The 16,790-nt window shown below is 40.9% G+C and overlaps 1 protein-coding gene across 2 annotated transcripts in view; it reads left to right on the forward strand.

Annotated features, from left to right (window-relative positions):
• HAPLN1 (hyaluronan and proteoglycan link protein 1) overlaps nt 1–15,648 on the forward strand; it is a 109,036-nt gene extending 93,388 nt beyond the window's left edge. For both annotated transcript variants that reach the window (XM_083151838.1, XM_083151837.1), the window contains 3 exons: nt 1,335–1,637; nt 12,209–14,156; nt 14,771–15,648. In XM_083151838.1, the coding sequence (XP_083007964.1) occupies nt 1,335–1,637; nt 12,209–12,492 (587 nt within the window). In that variant the 3' untranslated portion in view covers nt 12,493–14,156; nt 14,771–15,648. The remainder of the gene's footprint in view (nt 1–1,334; nt 1,638–12,208; nt 14,157–14,770) is intronic.
• The last annotated feature ends 1,142 nt before the right edge of the window (nt 15,649–16,790 follow it).

Genomic DNA, 16,790 nt, shown 5'->3' on the forward strand with positions numbered 1-16,790 from the left:
GGTATATATTAAAATCCTAGACCATACCACTATATTTAATTGGGGGTAAAATTACAGGGAATACTTATCAAGACCCCTGACCACTATTATGTGAAACAACTTTTTTTGTGTATAAATTATGTACTTATGTAATCATATATGATATACATAAATTATATATAATTTACATATAAATAAGTGTATCAACTGGGATGATCAATGTTCGCAGAGTTTGGGATTTTATTAAACCCTATGACACATTTGTTACTCCCAGATGAGTTCATGTGCAAGTGATACATACAATAACTTAATTACATGAAGACAACGACATAAACAACAATTTAGTAATATATACATTTTAAAATTATTTGTCAAAGATTTTTTGTATATATGGTGATCACTGTTGGGATACCACGATAATTATTGGTGGGATCATGTATTTATCATAGATTCTGATTCTTCACCTCACAATTTAGGCCGATTGGCTAAAGTGAATAAGAAAAAAAGCTCACCTATTGATTTCCCCTGTTGTCCCTTACTCCCCGCCGTGTGTCTCTAGGACAGTGAACGGACTTGGGTATGGGCACAGCAATCATAGGGATCACAATATGGTGAGTGAAGACAGAATATAGGGATCTGTTGTTGCATACCAGGATCTGTTCACGCCCCTTATGGTTACCCAATGCAAGGGACCGCTTATAGGCTGGATGCAATGAGAGTCCCTTAAATGAAGAGTAAGCGATAGTTACAATATTGATACCTATATTGGACACATCATAAATTCCTTATGTTTAAGTTGCAAACTTTTGTACTGTCCCCTTAAATATTCATAATTATACTTATTCAGGGAAGGTTACATACATTACGTTTAAATCCAAGTTATAAGTCACTGAGAGCTGATAAGTTGACATTTTTGGACTAATGGTAATATTAAAGTTTTGGCAGATATATACAGTGAACTAGCTAATGGAACTCCTATAGTACACCAAATGAATCCATTGGGTTTGTTTAAGTACGTATTTCTTTTTTTCAACATTAAATCTTTTAAGTACATATTTCTAAACTGCACAGGCTAAATTCACTTTTTCAAATAGTGGGGCAGATGTATTAAGCCTTAACAAGAGATAAATGCAAGGGTGTTAAAGAGAGATAAACGTCCAGCCTATCAGCTCCTTACTGACTTTTTTCAAACACAGGCTGTAACATGGCAGTTAGCAGGTGATTGGCTGGGCGTTTATCTCTCTTTAACACCCTTGCATTTATCTCTTGTTAAGGCTTAATACATCTGCCCCATCGTATCTTAATTGTTTCTTGCACCTAAATTAATCTTTTAATCCACTTTTTTTGTATTTCAGGTGTAGTTTTTCCATTTTATCCACGCTTCGGCCGCTACAATTTTAATTTTCATGAGGCCCAACAAGCTTGTCATGACCAGGATTCTATAATAGCCTCCTTTGACCAGCTGTATGATGCATGGAGGGCAGGATTCGATTGGTGCAATGCAGGATGGCTAAGTGATGGATCAGTACAATATCCTATCACAAATCCTAGAGAACCCTGTGGGGGCAAAAACACTGTTCCTGGAGTTCGGAACTACGGCTATAGAGACAAAGACAAAAGCAGATATGATGTCTTCTGCTTCACTTCAAACTTCAAAGGTAATTTATGTCTAACAGAGTTCTAACCTAAAAGTCATTTTTTTTAGCAGACCACAGTTCACAAGCACTAAGGGGTAGATGTATATAACCTTCGAGAGAGATAATATACTTACACCCCCCCCCCCCGAGTCCCAGACAGCATTTCAGCAACGAAGACACAAAATCCCTCAAAAAATCGCCCCCGCAGCTGTACCTATGCTTACCGTTCTTCCAGTGTGGATTTCAAGGCGATGGGCCTCTTTCTCAAGAAGGTACTTGTGTACTTTCACGGCTCTCACGATGTGCATCGTACAGAGAAAAATCGCATCGCATGCGTTCGCATGAGATCTGATGCGATGTGATGTCATTTTTCACAGAAATTATGGACATGAGTTGACATCATGTAAAATGCACCCCAAATGTCATTTTTCACACTGTACCACCCCCACTATCAACGCCAACCCGAAGCGTGGCGAGCGTAGCGAGCCCATGAGGGGTGGTGGTAAGCGTCCTACGACCTTTTCATACCCCCACTATCCACGTCGGCGTGGAGTTGAGAATAGAAAGTGTGGCGAGCGCAGACATTACCATCAAGGCAACCGCCCGGCACCACTAACACTGCCGCTGGCTCCACAAACAAAGTCCTCAATTCCTAAATGTGCTCCGCAAAGGAGCTATAAACATTAACAAGGGCATTTTAATTTAATATATCCCCTTTTATAAATATTCATTTTACCTTTATATTTATCCTAAACTAGTAATAGGTCAATATTTTAAGATTGGTTTCACAGCATACACAATATTCATATTGAATCATATATTTTTTTTAATTCCCATTGATTGAATTTGAACATCTCTTACTCACATCATTTCCAACCGCTTCATCCACATACTATAATTGTTCGGGAAAATGTGGTCATATCACCCTCATTTCTGAGGTGTGGTGATCTGCATACTATTCCAGGGGTGTGGGGTACTGCCTGAAAAATCCCAGCAACTTTCAGTAGAGTAAGGAAGTACTGTATAATGTAAAGGTGTGTACACACGGGGGCGATATTGGCTGAAATCGCTGGGAATAGGGTCGCTGAGCGACCATATTGGCAGTGATTGGGAGTGCTGCTGGTGATAAATCGCCAGCTGCGTGCTCACGTGTGAACTCCCTAGTGATGCTCCCCCCCGCCCCGCCCCATGGCGCTGCTCCCTCCCTCCTCTCTTCCAAGTGACAGCAGCTGCTGCTCCCTCCCACCCCGTGCCACTGCTCCCCCCTCCTGCCTTCAAAGTGGCAGCAGCGGTGTCTGCTGCTGCTCCCTCCCTCCTGCCTATGGGTCTCCCCCCCCCCCGCCCCGTGACTGTAGCAGTGTCTCCTTTTCGTCGCTGATGAAAAGGAGACACTGAGCAATATGATTGTTGGCAATATATTGCTAGCAATATATCGCCAGCAATCATATCGCCCCGTGTGTACACACCGGGTTGGGATCATTTGGTCTATTGCATTATGGTCGAAAGTCATTAGGTCGAATCCATTAGGTCGACATGCTAAAAGGTCGACATGATTCTAGGTCGACATGGGAAAAGGTCGACATGATTCTAGGTCGAAAGGTCATTAGTTCGACAGGTCATTAGTTCGACAAGGTCATTAGTTCGACATTGTCTATGTCGACATTCACAAGGTCGACATGGGGTTTTTCACTGTTTTTTTACCTGAATGTCAACACAGTCGACATGGACACAGTTTAAAGTGCACTGCATCCCCTCGCATCGCTCGCTGCGCTCGCTATGCGGTGGGCACGGTGCCTCGCTACGCTCGGCACACTATTTTATTCTCCCACCACGCCCTAGTGGATGGTAGGGCATGAAATACCGCCTGTCGGCACATGTTGGCTCAAAAAACAGTGAAAAACTCCATGTCGACCTTGTGAATGTCGACATAGACAATGTCGAACTAATGACCTTGTCGAACTAATGACCTGTCGAACTAATGACCTTTCGAACTAGAATCATGTCGACCTTTTCCCATGTCGACCTAGAGTCATGTCGACCTTTTAGCATGTCGACCTAATGGATTCGACCTAATGACTGTCGACCATAATGCAGTAGACCAAATGACCGCATCCCGTACACACCATAAGTTCAATAAAAAAAATATACTGTAACTACTTTAAATAAAGGATTATACTTTTTGACTCATTCTTTTTTAACCTTCCCAACACCTGTTGCATTTTGCTTTTGATTCAATGTAATGCACGGTCTCATGTGCATTGTACTGGATTCTGCAAGCTGCACTGGCTGCAGAATCAATCTCTTGTATTGCTTTTGCAGCTGGGCAGATCGCACGCAGGGGCAGTTTGTCCCTTAAATTCACTGGAAATGTTCCTAGGAGGCGACAGTGAGCGGCATGCCAGTGCCCCCAACACAATTCAGCCTCATTACACATTGTATAGCTAAGCCTTAGCAGCAGGAGGCAGCCCATGTCCCTGGACGGCCCTGCCTCCTCTGACTGCATAGAGAGTCTCTGTGACCTCTCTATGCAGTCTGCATTCTGCAGTCTTTGTACATATGTTCACAAAAGCCTCCCCCCGTATGGCCCTCCTCCTCACACCTCCTGCATAGACAGAGCCCATGTGGACATGCCTCCTCCCACTGTATGAACAGAGAGTCCTGAGTGTGGCCCATCTCCTCCTCTCCATAATTACACTCCTCCCCATCCCCGTCTCTCAGCATTACAGCAGCCAGCTGCTTGCTGCCGCCTCTCCTTCTCCTGCATGTGTAATGTCACCAGCACATTACTACTAGAGATGAGCACCGGGGCTGAAGATTTGGATTTGTCGCCGGGATTTGGGTTTCTCAAACAGCGGCGAAAGGCTTTGGATTTGGCTTCGGCTTTTTTTAAAAAATGGTCAAAAAAACGCCCAAATCACGTAATTTTTGCATTTTTTTTGTTCCTAGAGTGATATTAAACTCAATAACATTAATTTACAGCCCTCTCCAGACAATTTTGACCACTTTACACCTAAACTATACAATATTGTTTTTAGGGCAAAAGGTTACACCAAGGTAGCTGAATAACTATGCTAATCAACACAAGTCTACGGCACAAACATGTGACTCATCTAGGAGTGGCACTGCCGCAGCAGACAGGATGGCAGTTTGAAAAAGTAGGCCTCAAAAAGCACATAATGGCAAAAAAAAGAGGTGTAAGATGGAATTGTCCCTGGAATGGCCACCCACCCATAGGTTGTAAATAGGACATTTTGCACATGAAAAATCAGTAATTTCAGCCAGAGGAACTGCCAAACCTTCTGACAGTATATACTATGGGTGCACTACACACAAAGAATGAATAATTAAAGACGCGAAAAATTTATTAGAATTTTTTTAATTGAATTGGTTTTTAATGCGCAGCTTGTATAACGCTGCTTGGACACAGGCCACAGTTAAGTTGCAAGTATAGTCAGAAAACTGAGGGAGAAACAAGTACACTTACAGAGGAGAAAGTCCTAACAGAACTCTCAAAACTGAAAGTGGATACATCAATGGGGCCAGACGGGATACATCCAAGGATACTAAAAGAGCTTAAAGGGGAGCTGGTAAAACCATTAACAGAATTATTCAACCAGTCACTACCTACTGGAGTAATCCCAGAGGACTGGAAAACAGCTAATGTAATTCCACTGCACAAAATTGGAAGAAAGGACAAGGTAAGCAACTATCGACCAGTGAGCCTTACATCAGTAGTAGGGAATCTGATGGAAACACTCTTAAAACAAAGAGTTGTAGAATATCTCAAAACCAGCAATTTACAGGATACAAAACAGCATGGGTTTACTGGGGGAATATCATGTCAAACAAATCGTATTGACTTTTTTTGGGTGACTAAAGTAATAGATCAAGGTGGGGTTGTAGATGTAGCTTATCTAGACTGTAGTAGGGCTTTTGACACTGTCCCACATGGCAGACTGTTAAATAAACTTGAAAGCTTGGGATTGGATTCTAAGATAGTTGAATGGATAAGATCTTAGTTGCAGGACAGAAAACAGAGAGTTGTAGTAAACAGAGTACAAATGTAGCGCCGCTCATCCTTGGCCGGCGCTCGCCAGTCCCTTTCACTGGCGAGCGTCGGCAATAGAGACAGGGACGCACATGCATCTCACGTGCGTCCCAGTATCACGGCGGCTGGGCAGCGTCTCCCTGCCCGCCTCCGCTTCAGGGAGAAGCTGCCCAGTTCAGGGGGGTCGGGGTGGCGATGGCAGGGGAGGCAGCGGGGACCGCTGCCAAGCTCTGTTGCCATGGGGCATGCGAGCATCTCATACGCACGCGCCCCTGGCGGTAGCCCTGGCGGGCAATGGCGATAGAATCGCCATCCCCTGCAAAGATGAGCCCGGCTACATCTGTACAGTCAAAGGAGGGAAAGGTTACAAGTGGAGTACCCCAGGGATTTGTACTTGGACCAGTGCTTTTTAATATCTTTATTGGAGATACTGCAAATGGAATTGAGGGTAAAATGTGCCTTTTTGCAGATGACACAAAGGTATGCAACAGGGTAGACACACCAAGAGGGGTAAAACAAATGATTGATGATCTAGGTAGATTAGAGGAATGGTCAAGAGCATGGCAACTACAGTTTAACCCCTTGAGTGGTGGGTTTTGCTGGGGCAGGACAAACCTACCAGGGCAGGTTTGTCCTGCCCCAGCAAAACCCACCATAGAAAGCTGGAAGCCGCCCCCCCCTCCCTCGCCTCCGCTCCAGCGTTAGTACGCCGGAGCTTCCCTGCTGCTGCTCTCACCCCAGCCTATGCCGCCTGTCACATTCAGCAGTGATGTTGGTGGCAGGCTGGGGATGTTCGCGGCTTGGGAGGACTCAGGTGCCTGAGCGCTCCCGAGTCCCCCCGAGTCGCGTTGACCATACCCGAGCCTGCCGTCAACATCACTGTAAAATGAGTGACGGGCTGGCTGGCCGGACGGTCAGGGCAGGGGTGCTCTGGCGCACCGATTGCCTGGGGGGATCGGGGGGGGGGTTGCTCCAGAGGTGCTGCGCCAGTGGTGCACACCCGGACACCACTGGCGCACACCTATTCTATATTATTGGTATGCCCGGAAATTTTCCGGGACAGCCCGCTGCGGCAGCGCAGCTGAGCCTGGAAAATTTCCGGGCATACCACTCAAGGGGTTAATGCCAAAAAATGCAAAATCATGCACTTGGGTCTCAAAAATCCAAAGCAGCAGGAAGCGTGATTGTGAAATGCCGCACTCGGGTTTCCGAACAAAGCCGGAAACTCGCAAACGCGGCTCGTGGGCACTCGGGCAGGGCTATGTTCGGAGTGGTTCAGATTCAGTGGAATCCGAACAGCTCATCTCTAATTACTACATGCACAAACTGTGCTGGGGCAGGGTGGGAGGACCCCAACCAAACTGCATGGTGCGCAACAGAAAATGTTTGAGCACCCAGGGGTTGAAGTTGCCACCCTGCTCCCCCCCGATACCGCACCACCCGCTGCAGCTAAGTATAAAGAGTTGTGCACATTGTGTGCAGTTCTGGTGCAGATGACTACCAGTGGTAACTGGTAAGTACAAGCACTGATTAAGCAGAATCATTGTAGATTAGTTTGTGTCCTCCCCTACCTCCACTGCCTGCTTTATCAAATCCATGCCAGGCTGCCATCAATACAGAGGTAGTAGGTGATGAAGGTGCTGTCATGTGTCATGCCTGTATACCCTCCAGGAATGGCTGGGAGGCTCCAAAATATCGGGCCCCCCAGGATTGTGGGCAAGTCTCCCGCAATCTTCTCAGAGCCCCCTCACCCCTCCTTCCCTGCAACTACATTATTTTATAGTAAAAGAAATACTGTAAGTTGTGTCTCAATGGTGTCAAACTGACTCCTCTGACAGTATGTACAAAACTGCATGTAACGTGTATGGCTATCTAGATATGTGAAACCATGCTATTACAGTACAGTACCTTGTCTTTATCCTTGCTATGTGAAATCAGCTGGTGTGCCAACTGCCTTGGAATCAGCAAAAATTTAAATACAAACCATTATTAGTTGAGGTATATGTGTACGCACTCACAGTATACACAGATTTATTTGGTTGATGTTTGTTACAGTATATGGTCAGGATCCAGGAGGTCAAAATCCCAAATGTAAGTACTGAGGTTCGGATTAGGTTAACGGTTAAGCACTGGGGGGGAGAGTTCAGTTTAGGCATCCTGGAGGGGTGGTTTAGGTAGCGGGAGGAGCGGGTTAAAATACTCACCTGGATCCGCTGAAATTCTAAACATCAGTATGCCAATATCCAAAGGCGTAACTACCATAGATTAGATTAGATTAGATTAGATACGTCTTTATTGTCATCACCCCAATTAGGGTGACAAAATTCAGTTTAGCATCCATCCAAATACATACATATAATAAAATACAAAATGATCCACAGGTAATTTACCATAAAAATTAAATCCCAATTACCCTCCCCCCCTGACCCAAACTAGCATTTAATTCTAAAATGGCCCTGGGAAAAAAACTATTCTTCATCCTACTGGTCCTATTCCTTAGGCAGCTAAAACGTCTACCCAAAGGCAGTAATACAAACAACCCATTAGCCGGGTGGGTACCATCTTTTAAAATATTATGCGCCCTACGCAGACACCGCTTCCGCTGAATGTCATCAGCAGAGGGGAGAGTAGTTCCCATTATCCGTTGGGCCAGTTTAATTACACTCTGGATTGACTTCCGTTCTGCAACAGTACAATTCCCATACCAGACGGAGATACAACTGGTCAGAATGCTCTCCACTGCACAACGATAGAAATTAACCAAAATTTGCAGTGACAATTGCTGTTTTTTCAGCATTCTGAGGAAAAAAAGGCGTTGATGGGCCTTTTTTACCAAGCATTTTATGTTAGTTGACCATGTTAAATCCTCAGAAATATAAGTGCCTAAGAATTTAAAATTAGAGACTTGGTCAACATTTGTCCCATTAATCTGTACCGGCATAACTGGGGAAGGTACCATAGGTGCAGGGGGTGCATCTGCAATGGGGCCCAAGGCTGAGAGGGTCCCACTTTGCATGTCAAAGTATTGTGTGCTATATACATTTTTCAGAATTAGGTGATGAATAGGGGCCCTTACAAACTTTTTCTATGGGGCCCACATGTATCTAGTTACGCCACTGCCAATATCGTCATTCTGACTTTTGGGATAAGACAGGGTTGCCGACTTTCAACAAATCCTCTCCGGGAGAAGCCCGGAGAGGAATCTTGCATTACGAGTTTTGGGGGCGGGGCTTAACTGTGACGTCATTAAGCCCTGCCCCCATTACAGCAAATAGCCGAAATAAGTGATATCCATGGAGGGGGCGGGGCTAAAATGACACCATTGTGCCGTTTTAGCTCCACCCCCTCCCCTGAGACCCGCGGATTGCGGCATATAAATGCCGCGATCGGGGGGCTCAGTGGGGGTCCCCCTGATTCCGGGAGGGTTGCCCACCCTTCCGGGGGGCGGGAGGAAGGACCCGATTTTCGGGAGACTCCCGCAAATTCCGGGAGGGTCGGCAACCCTGGGATAAGAACCCTAGGATTCCAATACCATTGTTTTTTTGTTTTTTTCACAATATTTGCCCTCTATTCCACCATGCATGGAACAATCTGATCAGATAAAATGCAGTGCTTTTTGGTTTTGGAGCATCTTTAATCTGATTCTTCTAAATAAGCAAATTTATTGTACAGAAATATTTTTTTTTTACTTACATTTGGGGATACTAGCAAAACTGACAATTAATATATGTAATGTAATTCCCTGTTCTGTGATGATCAGTTTACAATTTGATTTTATATGAAAGTATTTGATAGAATAAAATTAATTAATCAGTGTACTGTTGTGATACTGCAATTAATTGATAAGATGCTGCTATTTCTGGAGCATTTGACTGAGAACACAGCTTTCTGGCACCAGAAGATGCTAATGGGAATTTAAGTGTTAGTTTCCATGGAGACTATTTTCTTCCCAATCCTCTTCAGACTTTTATTTAAGAGCTTATGTTCACTGAGATTAAGACAAGGTTTGAAAAATAATATGCACGAAAATATATCGCAATCGCATTATTAACTTTCATAATATGTACAGTGCTTTACTTTACATAAGGCTTACAGGCACTCTGGGACATCATCCGATAAAACATACTGTACTATATTATGGTGGTGAGAAGACAGTGGGAGATGTTTTAGCACTGTAATCCAACCAAGAGGTTCTGTACCAGAGTCATATCATTGTTCATGGCACTGACTGTGTGTATTTTACCCAGGCATAGTTTAATTAAAAACTCAATTTTATTATCATTAAACAGTGTTCTGGCTAAATCAAAACCAATTATGCAATGACATGATATTATAGCCTAACTGTATATTTACTGCATTCTTTAATTAAATAATGCTTTGTTTGCAACACCCTATATTTGCTTATCTTTATTCTATAGATTGTTCGATTGCAATGGACATTAAATACTAATTGGGCCCTTTTTCACAATTGTGTAGAAATGTTGAAGCATTGGGAAACTGTTTAGTATTTTAAGCATAACAAGCATAACAATAAATAAAACAGCATATTGCGGACATTTGTTTCCAAATACATGAGTTTTTTTTACCTGGAACTATGTTGGTAGATGTATGAAGCAGTGATAAAGGAGGAGAAGTGACAAAGTGCCTGGTACTTTATCACCAGCCAATCAGCTCCTGATAGTTAACTTATAGGCTGGGTTTAGAAAGGGACAGTTAGAAGCAGATTTGCCGGTGGTAACGTACTAGACACTTTGGGGCAGATTTATTAAGCTTGGTGAAGTGATAATATTGCTGGTACTTTATTATTTATTTATTATTGATTTACAATTTCTTATATAGCGCAGCAGATTCCGTTGCGCTTTACAATAGTAGACAGTGATGAAACTAACTGGGTAACAACAGACAGACTTGGAGGTAGGAGAGCCCTGCTGCAAGCTTACAATCTATAGGGATATAGGAGGGAAACACAAGGACAGGCCCCAGTAATAGCTATATAATACATAAGTGCCTCAGAGGGTTATGCGTGTAGAACTTAAATATGATAGGCTTGCCTGAAGAGGTGAGTTTTCAGGGAATGCTTGAAAGTTTGGAGGCTAGTGGAGAGTCTTATTGTGCGTAGAAGGGCATTCCATAGGAATCACCAGCCAATCAGCTCTTTTTCAATCAGCTATTAACTGCGTAGTTACAGGCTTGTTTTGAAAAATAACAGGTAGGAGCTGATTGGCCGGTGATAAAGTACTAGTCACTTTATCATTTTCACCAAGCTTAATAAATCTGCCCTATAATCTCTTCTCTCTTATCACAGCTTAATACATCTACCCCTATGGACCATATACTGTAACTTCATACCAGGGGTGCTTTAAGAGAGGAGGATGCATGTGTGCAGCCTCCTCTGCTCGAGACCATCCTCTCTACTAGTCACACTGCAATGGAGTCTGAGCACTAAAGTGCTCAGGCTCTACTGTGCATGTGCAAACCTCCGGTGCAGCAGCCATTTTTTCTATGATTCCTGCAGCTGCTGCCTTCATCATGGGAATCCAGAGGAGTAACTGTCGGTGCAGTGTGTGTGGCCTGTCCCCCCCCCCCCCCCCCCCCCGAGACTCATTGCACCCATTATAAGTATGTCACTGCTCCATACTAAAATGTAAAAGTTTGTTCAGCAGGGTGGTGCTGGGGAAGGGGGGTTGCAGAGTGCACATGGGAAAAACACAGAGCAAAGAAACACGGATCAAGCCTGTGACAAGGAGCATAGGCCCAACATGTATGGCTAGAGATGCTGGGGACAGAGACTTGGAGATTTATACCCCTTTTCCACTAGCAACCTGGATCAGACCCGGTAATTTGTACCCAGATCAATACCGGGTCGGACCTGGGTTTAAGACACATTTCCCCTACAGTGTTACCCGGTAAATTGCTGGATCAGCCCCATTTACACATCTCGGTACCTGGGTATTACAATTATCTGTACTGTAAATATTTTAATTTATTTGTATAAAGGACAGTTTATATATGTTCTATATAACAATATCTTTAAGCAATAGATCCTACACAATGCTTTTTTACACCTCTACAGGATTTTTCTTTACTTCAACTTAAAACATGCTAAATTACAAATAGTGGACTTTAACAGAGCATTGTAATCAAAAATATCAAATGCTTAATGTTATCTTACAGCTAAATCTGAAGTTTCCAAAACATGGAATAAAAAACAATGTAAGAGGTTCCTATCAGGTGAATCATGAAAGCAACTTAGCTTACAGTATATCATTTTTCTCAACTTCATGTCTAATTTTAGGTATACAACAAACTGAAAGTCCGCCCATTGGAGCCTCACTGCAAATGCACCAGCTAATGCAATTTTAAAAAAGAGGGGGAGGGACTTCATTACAGTGAATACCACCAACCCCAGTTATTCCACAATAAGATTGATAGACTTGTTAAAGTATTTTATGTATTTTCTATTTGTTGATTATGTGTTGTAAATCAACATGGTATTTAGTTTTTTAATGGACAATTTTCTTGACTTTTTTTTTATTTCCAATAGGTCGTTTCTACTACCTTATACACCCAACAAAGCTGACTTACGATGAAGCTGTGCAGGCCTGTATTAATGATGGTGCTCAAATTGCTAAAGTAGGCCAGATGTATGCAGCATGGAAGCTCCTTGGCTACGATCGCTGTGATGGAGGATGGTTGGCTGATGGCAGTGTCCGTTACCCAATCTCAAAGCCAAGAAGACGTTGCAGTCCCAACGAGGCAGCTGTACGTTTTGTAGGTTTCCCAGACAAAAAGCATAAGCTATATGGTGTTTACTGTTATAAAGCATAGAACTATAACAACCTAAGAATACAAAACAGTATTAAAGAAAACATTAAGAACATGTGAAAGATTTATTTTACAAATGAACTCATGCAAGCTATAAAAACTGTGATAAACCTTTTTACTTACTGTAAAAATTATTGTCATAAATCCATGTCATTCGCTTCATTTTTTTGTATTACCTTTTTTTTTATAAATCATCTGTACAACAACAAAAAATATTTTAGGTGGAATTCTAGTTCATTTTGAACTAAAGCAGAATGATTATTATACCATAACAAATTATACCAAGTAGTATACATGTAGTTTAACGAATGGGGCATGCCATAGCTTGACAATTGTTAAAATTTAAATGTGGAATGTAAGAATATTCCCAAAAATATATATAAAGCACATTTTTAAATAATTACTATACTGATATGTTTAACTGCACTACCAGGAAAAAAAATGATCATCAGGTTTATATTATGTCCTATTATGTTACAACTAACATAAAGCATTAGTATTTCGAATCTATTCGCTTTGAAACATGGGTTGTTTTATGATTATAAAAAAAAAAACACAAAAAAAATAATTCAATGAAGATATATGAAGCACAGCAAAAAAAAAAATATTGTCAACATTCAAACTGTATTTTTATTGTGTATGAAACATTAATGAATGTTTGCATAATTAATGTATGAACCCTACTTTGTATTTAATTGCGCTAAATGATGCCTAAGCAGCATTGAGTTACAGGTACATTTTACAAGCTTTACTCGGTTATTTAAGCAGCAATGGTTTGTTTAGTAGAACGTATTTAGCATCTTCTCAGGGCAGTTATTCCATGTGAACTGCTGGACAGAACAAAACACAAAAAAATTATAACAAATTTATTATATGTTAGTCTTTAAATATTATTGTCTTTATAAAGATATATTTAATATTTTGTTCATATTTACGGTGAAAGTTAAAATGCAATTGGATTTGATTATTCATTAACTATACAATAATATAATACATATTCCCTGGTTTTAAAAGGTTAATTTCTTCTCATACCTAAGAGCACATGCCTATTTAAATAAATAAAAAAATAGTATGAAATAAATAACTGTGTGTATTATAGCTATGATATTATCCTTCCTCTTACTAAATGCCAATAATATGATGTGTCAGAATATTGTCAAAATAGATTTATATTTTGTTGAGCATGCAGCGCAGGGATAAAAAGACAAAATATTTATTTTTTCCCAAAATCATTTTATGTTTGTTGTAATGTTTTCTTATTTTTGAATTCACCCTTCTCATTTTTAGCTACATTTTATTTTTCAATTTCCCAAAACTTTATATTATTATGATGATAAGAAAATATAACTCCTGAATGAATGCATTACATCCTGACCCTTGTGACATTATTAAGTACTCAGAATTTTATTTTTCAAAATATAACTAGTTTTTATCAGGAATTTGAAAAATTCTTTACATGGAAAAAAATACGTTTACGAGTTGTATGCATACCACAACTAACAAATATCAGATATACTGTAAGCATGTAGACTATAACATTGATAGAATAAAAATGATATATTTCTATATTTAAAAAGCTAGCTTTACAGGAAGTACAAAAATATATAAACATATCCAGAGGCATATAATATGGATTTGTGCAATTAAAATGTTGTTTTGTATTGAAGGTTTGGTACTTATGTAGTAACTGGGCTGCCGATTTCTAAATCGGGTCGGATCGGGAGATCGCATCGCATCGCATGCGACCATGCGATTCGATGCGATGCGATGCGATGCGATGACCCGATTTTTCCATAGGAATCAATGTTAAAATGGACTGAGTCCATTTTAACATGGAATTCAATGGGAAAAATGGGTCCTTTTCATACCCCTACTATCCAAGTGGGCATGGAGTTGGATATAAACCTGTGGCGAGCGTAGCGAGCCACCGAGCCCGAAGCGTGGCGAGCGAAGCGAGCCCCGCGAGGGGACGAATACCGTCCCCTCGCGGGGCTCGCTTCGCTCGCCACGCTTCGGGCTCGGTGGCTCGCTACGCTCGCCACAGGTTTATATCCAACTCCATGCCCACTTGGATAGTAGGGGTATGAAAAGGACCCATTTTTCCATAGGAATCATTTTAACATTGATTCCTATGGAAAAATCGGGTCATCGCATCCGATATCGGATGCGATATCGGATGCGATGCGATGCGATATCGCATCGCATCGCATCTGATTGTATGCCTTAACTTAAGGCATACAATCAAAAAATCGGCAGCCCAGTTACTACATAAGTACCGAAGGTTTAAATTAAATTATAAAAATATTTTAAATGCAGCTAAAAATGCATGTAAAAAGTAAGAAAATAATTAATTTCAGAAGAAAAAGGTTCATTAGTGATCGTTATAGCAAATAGGAGATTGTCTAAAAGCAAATACGTTTACAAGGGTTTACATATATGCCAACTAAAAGTAATTCAGTTGCAACAACTCATAAGGTTGTTTTCCACTTTAAAAAGTAATTAATATATACTTAGTATAATAATTTACATCTTTACTACATACATTGTATAATTATTTAGATCTGTAAAGGGGTGCTAATAATTGAAGCTTGTACATTCCTATTTGTTAAGCTTCATTTTAGGGTAAACCACCAGATTGTTTTGTCTTTCTGGATTACAGTATAGCCGTATGTGGGCCAAAAGTAATGGTGAGCTCTGACTGCAACAAGAACATATTCCACTTCTGATGTATGTTTTCATGAGATCTTCTAAGGCATATTATAAAACACATGGAGAGCTGCAACAAATAAGCAAAAAACATGGTGGAATGAAAAACAGAAACAGAATAGGAAACAATAAAGAATAGGGACTTTTAAAATTAAATGTAAAAGAATTCCAGGTTCCATTAAAGTCAACTTTGTTTGCTATTTGTTATAACTATGTAATGGACTTTTGAGATATGAAAACATTTAAGCACACTATGGAACCTTATTTAGAAGGATGGCGGTATAGCTATTGTAAGGGCCATACAATAACTGGATGTTTTAAGAGAGAAGAATAATGACTATAAAATACATAAAAGTAATGGGCTTGCTCTACTATTGAGAAGACCGTGGTGCTGCAGGGAAAAATGAATTGTATTATAAAGAAAAATGTGACAATAAACAACAAATTATTTTATATTTTTCGGACTTTGTTTTCTTATTTAACATACATTTCTAGCATTCTGTATCTTTTCTATCAACTCGGAAAAACAACTTAGAGTAATTAATTGAATCTGCAATATTATGATAAATTCACCTAATTTACCATCACATCAAAATGTTCTTTTTTACAGTTGAAAACTTAACAAGGTTCATAACAATGTATGGTTTCCATATCATACAATACATGTGCTCTTAATTACACTACTATAGGCTTTCTATGCCTGTCTACAGTATATAGGGATGATTTAAAGGCTAGATGATGATGATGATGATCATAATGATGATAGATAGATAGAATATTGTACATATTTCTGTAAATTATAAGGTTATTATATGTTACAAATGAGCTCAGGGTCATAGAAAAGCGAAGGACAAATGCTTTTATACAGATTGTAGCACTTTGGGGTGATTTCTCATATCCTATTTTTATTTTATAGTACAGGTTGGGTCTACCTTATCCATGTATTCCGAAAACCGAAATATCCCGAAAACCGTGTTTTTGGGGGGGAATATTTGGGGTTTGTTTTTTTTACCCATCCCCACCCTTTTTTCATACTTACCTCGTCCCCTGATGTCCACGGCGGCCATGGGACCCCATCAAGTTTGTCCCCTGGCTGTGGCATTACCATTCTGCTAGTATTTTTAGAACCTGGGCCAACTCCATGAGCCTGGTGCTGGTTCCTAAATTACATGGGACCCCCACTCATTTTCTCCCCGTATTTTTGATCTCACTTCCTATTCCTGTAAGTGACCCATGAGTAATGAGATGCTGGTACAGCAGTGCCCATACAACAGTTTAACCTATGCGGTCGATCGCTCCATATATGTGGCTCCCATGTTAACCTGCTTGGTGCTTGAGTCTCCCATGCTCGTACTGGATATTATTCATACTGTAGTGAAATTCTGTGTTTAACTACTGTAGCATAATGAGATGCAGGTATGGCAGTGCCCTTACGCAAGTGTAACTTATGCCATCAATAGCTCAATAAATGTGGACTCCCATGAAGCCCTGGCTGAAACCCGGTAGCCATTTTGTTAACCCAATCTGTGCTCGAGTCTGGCCTGCTCGTACTGTACGTAACATACTCTAGCATAAATCTGTTTTTTAACTAGTGT

The sequence above is a fragment of the Crinia signifera genome, chromosome 1 (assembly GCF_055691185.1).
Source record: "Crinia signifera chromosome 1, ASM5569118v1, whole genome shotgun sequence".
NCBI classification, from domain to species: domain Eukaryota; kingdom Metazoa; phylum Chordata; class Amphibia; order Anura; family Myobatrachidae; genus Crinia; species Crinia signifera.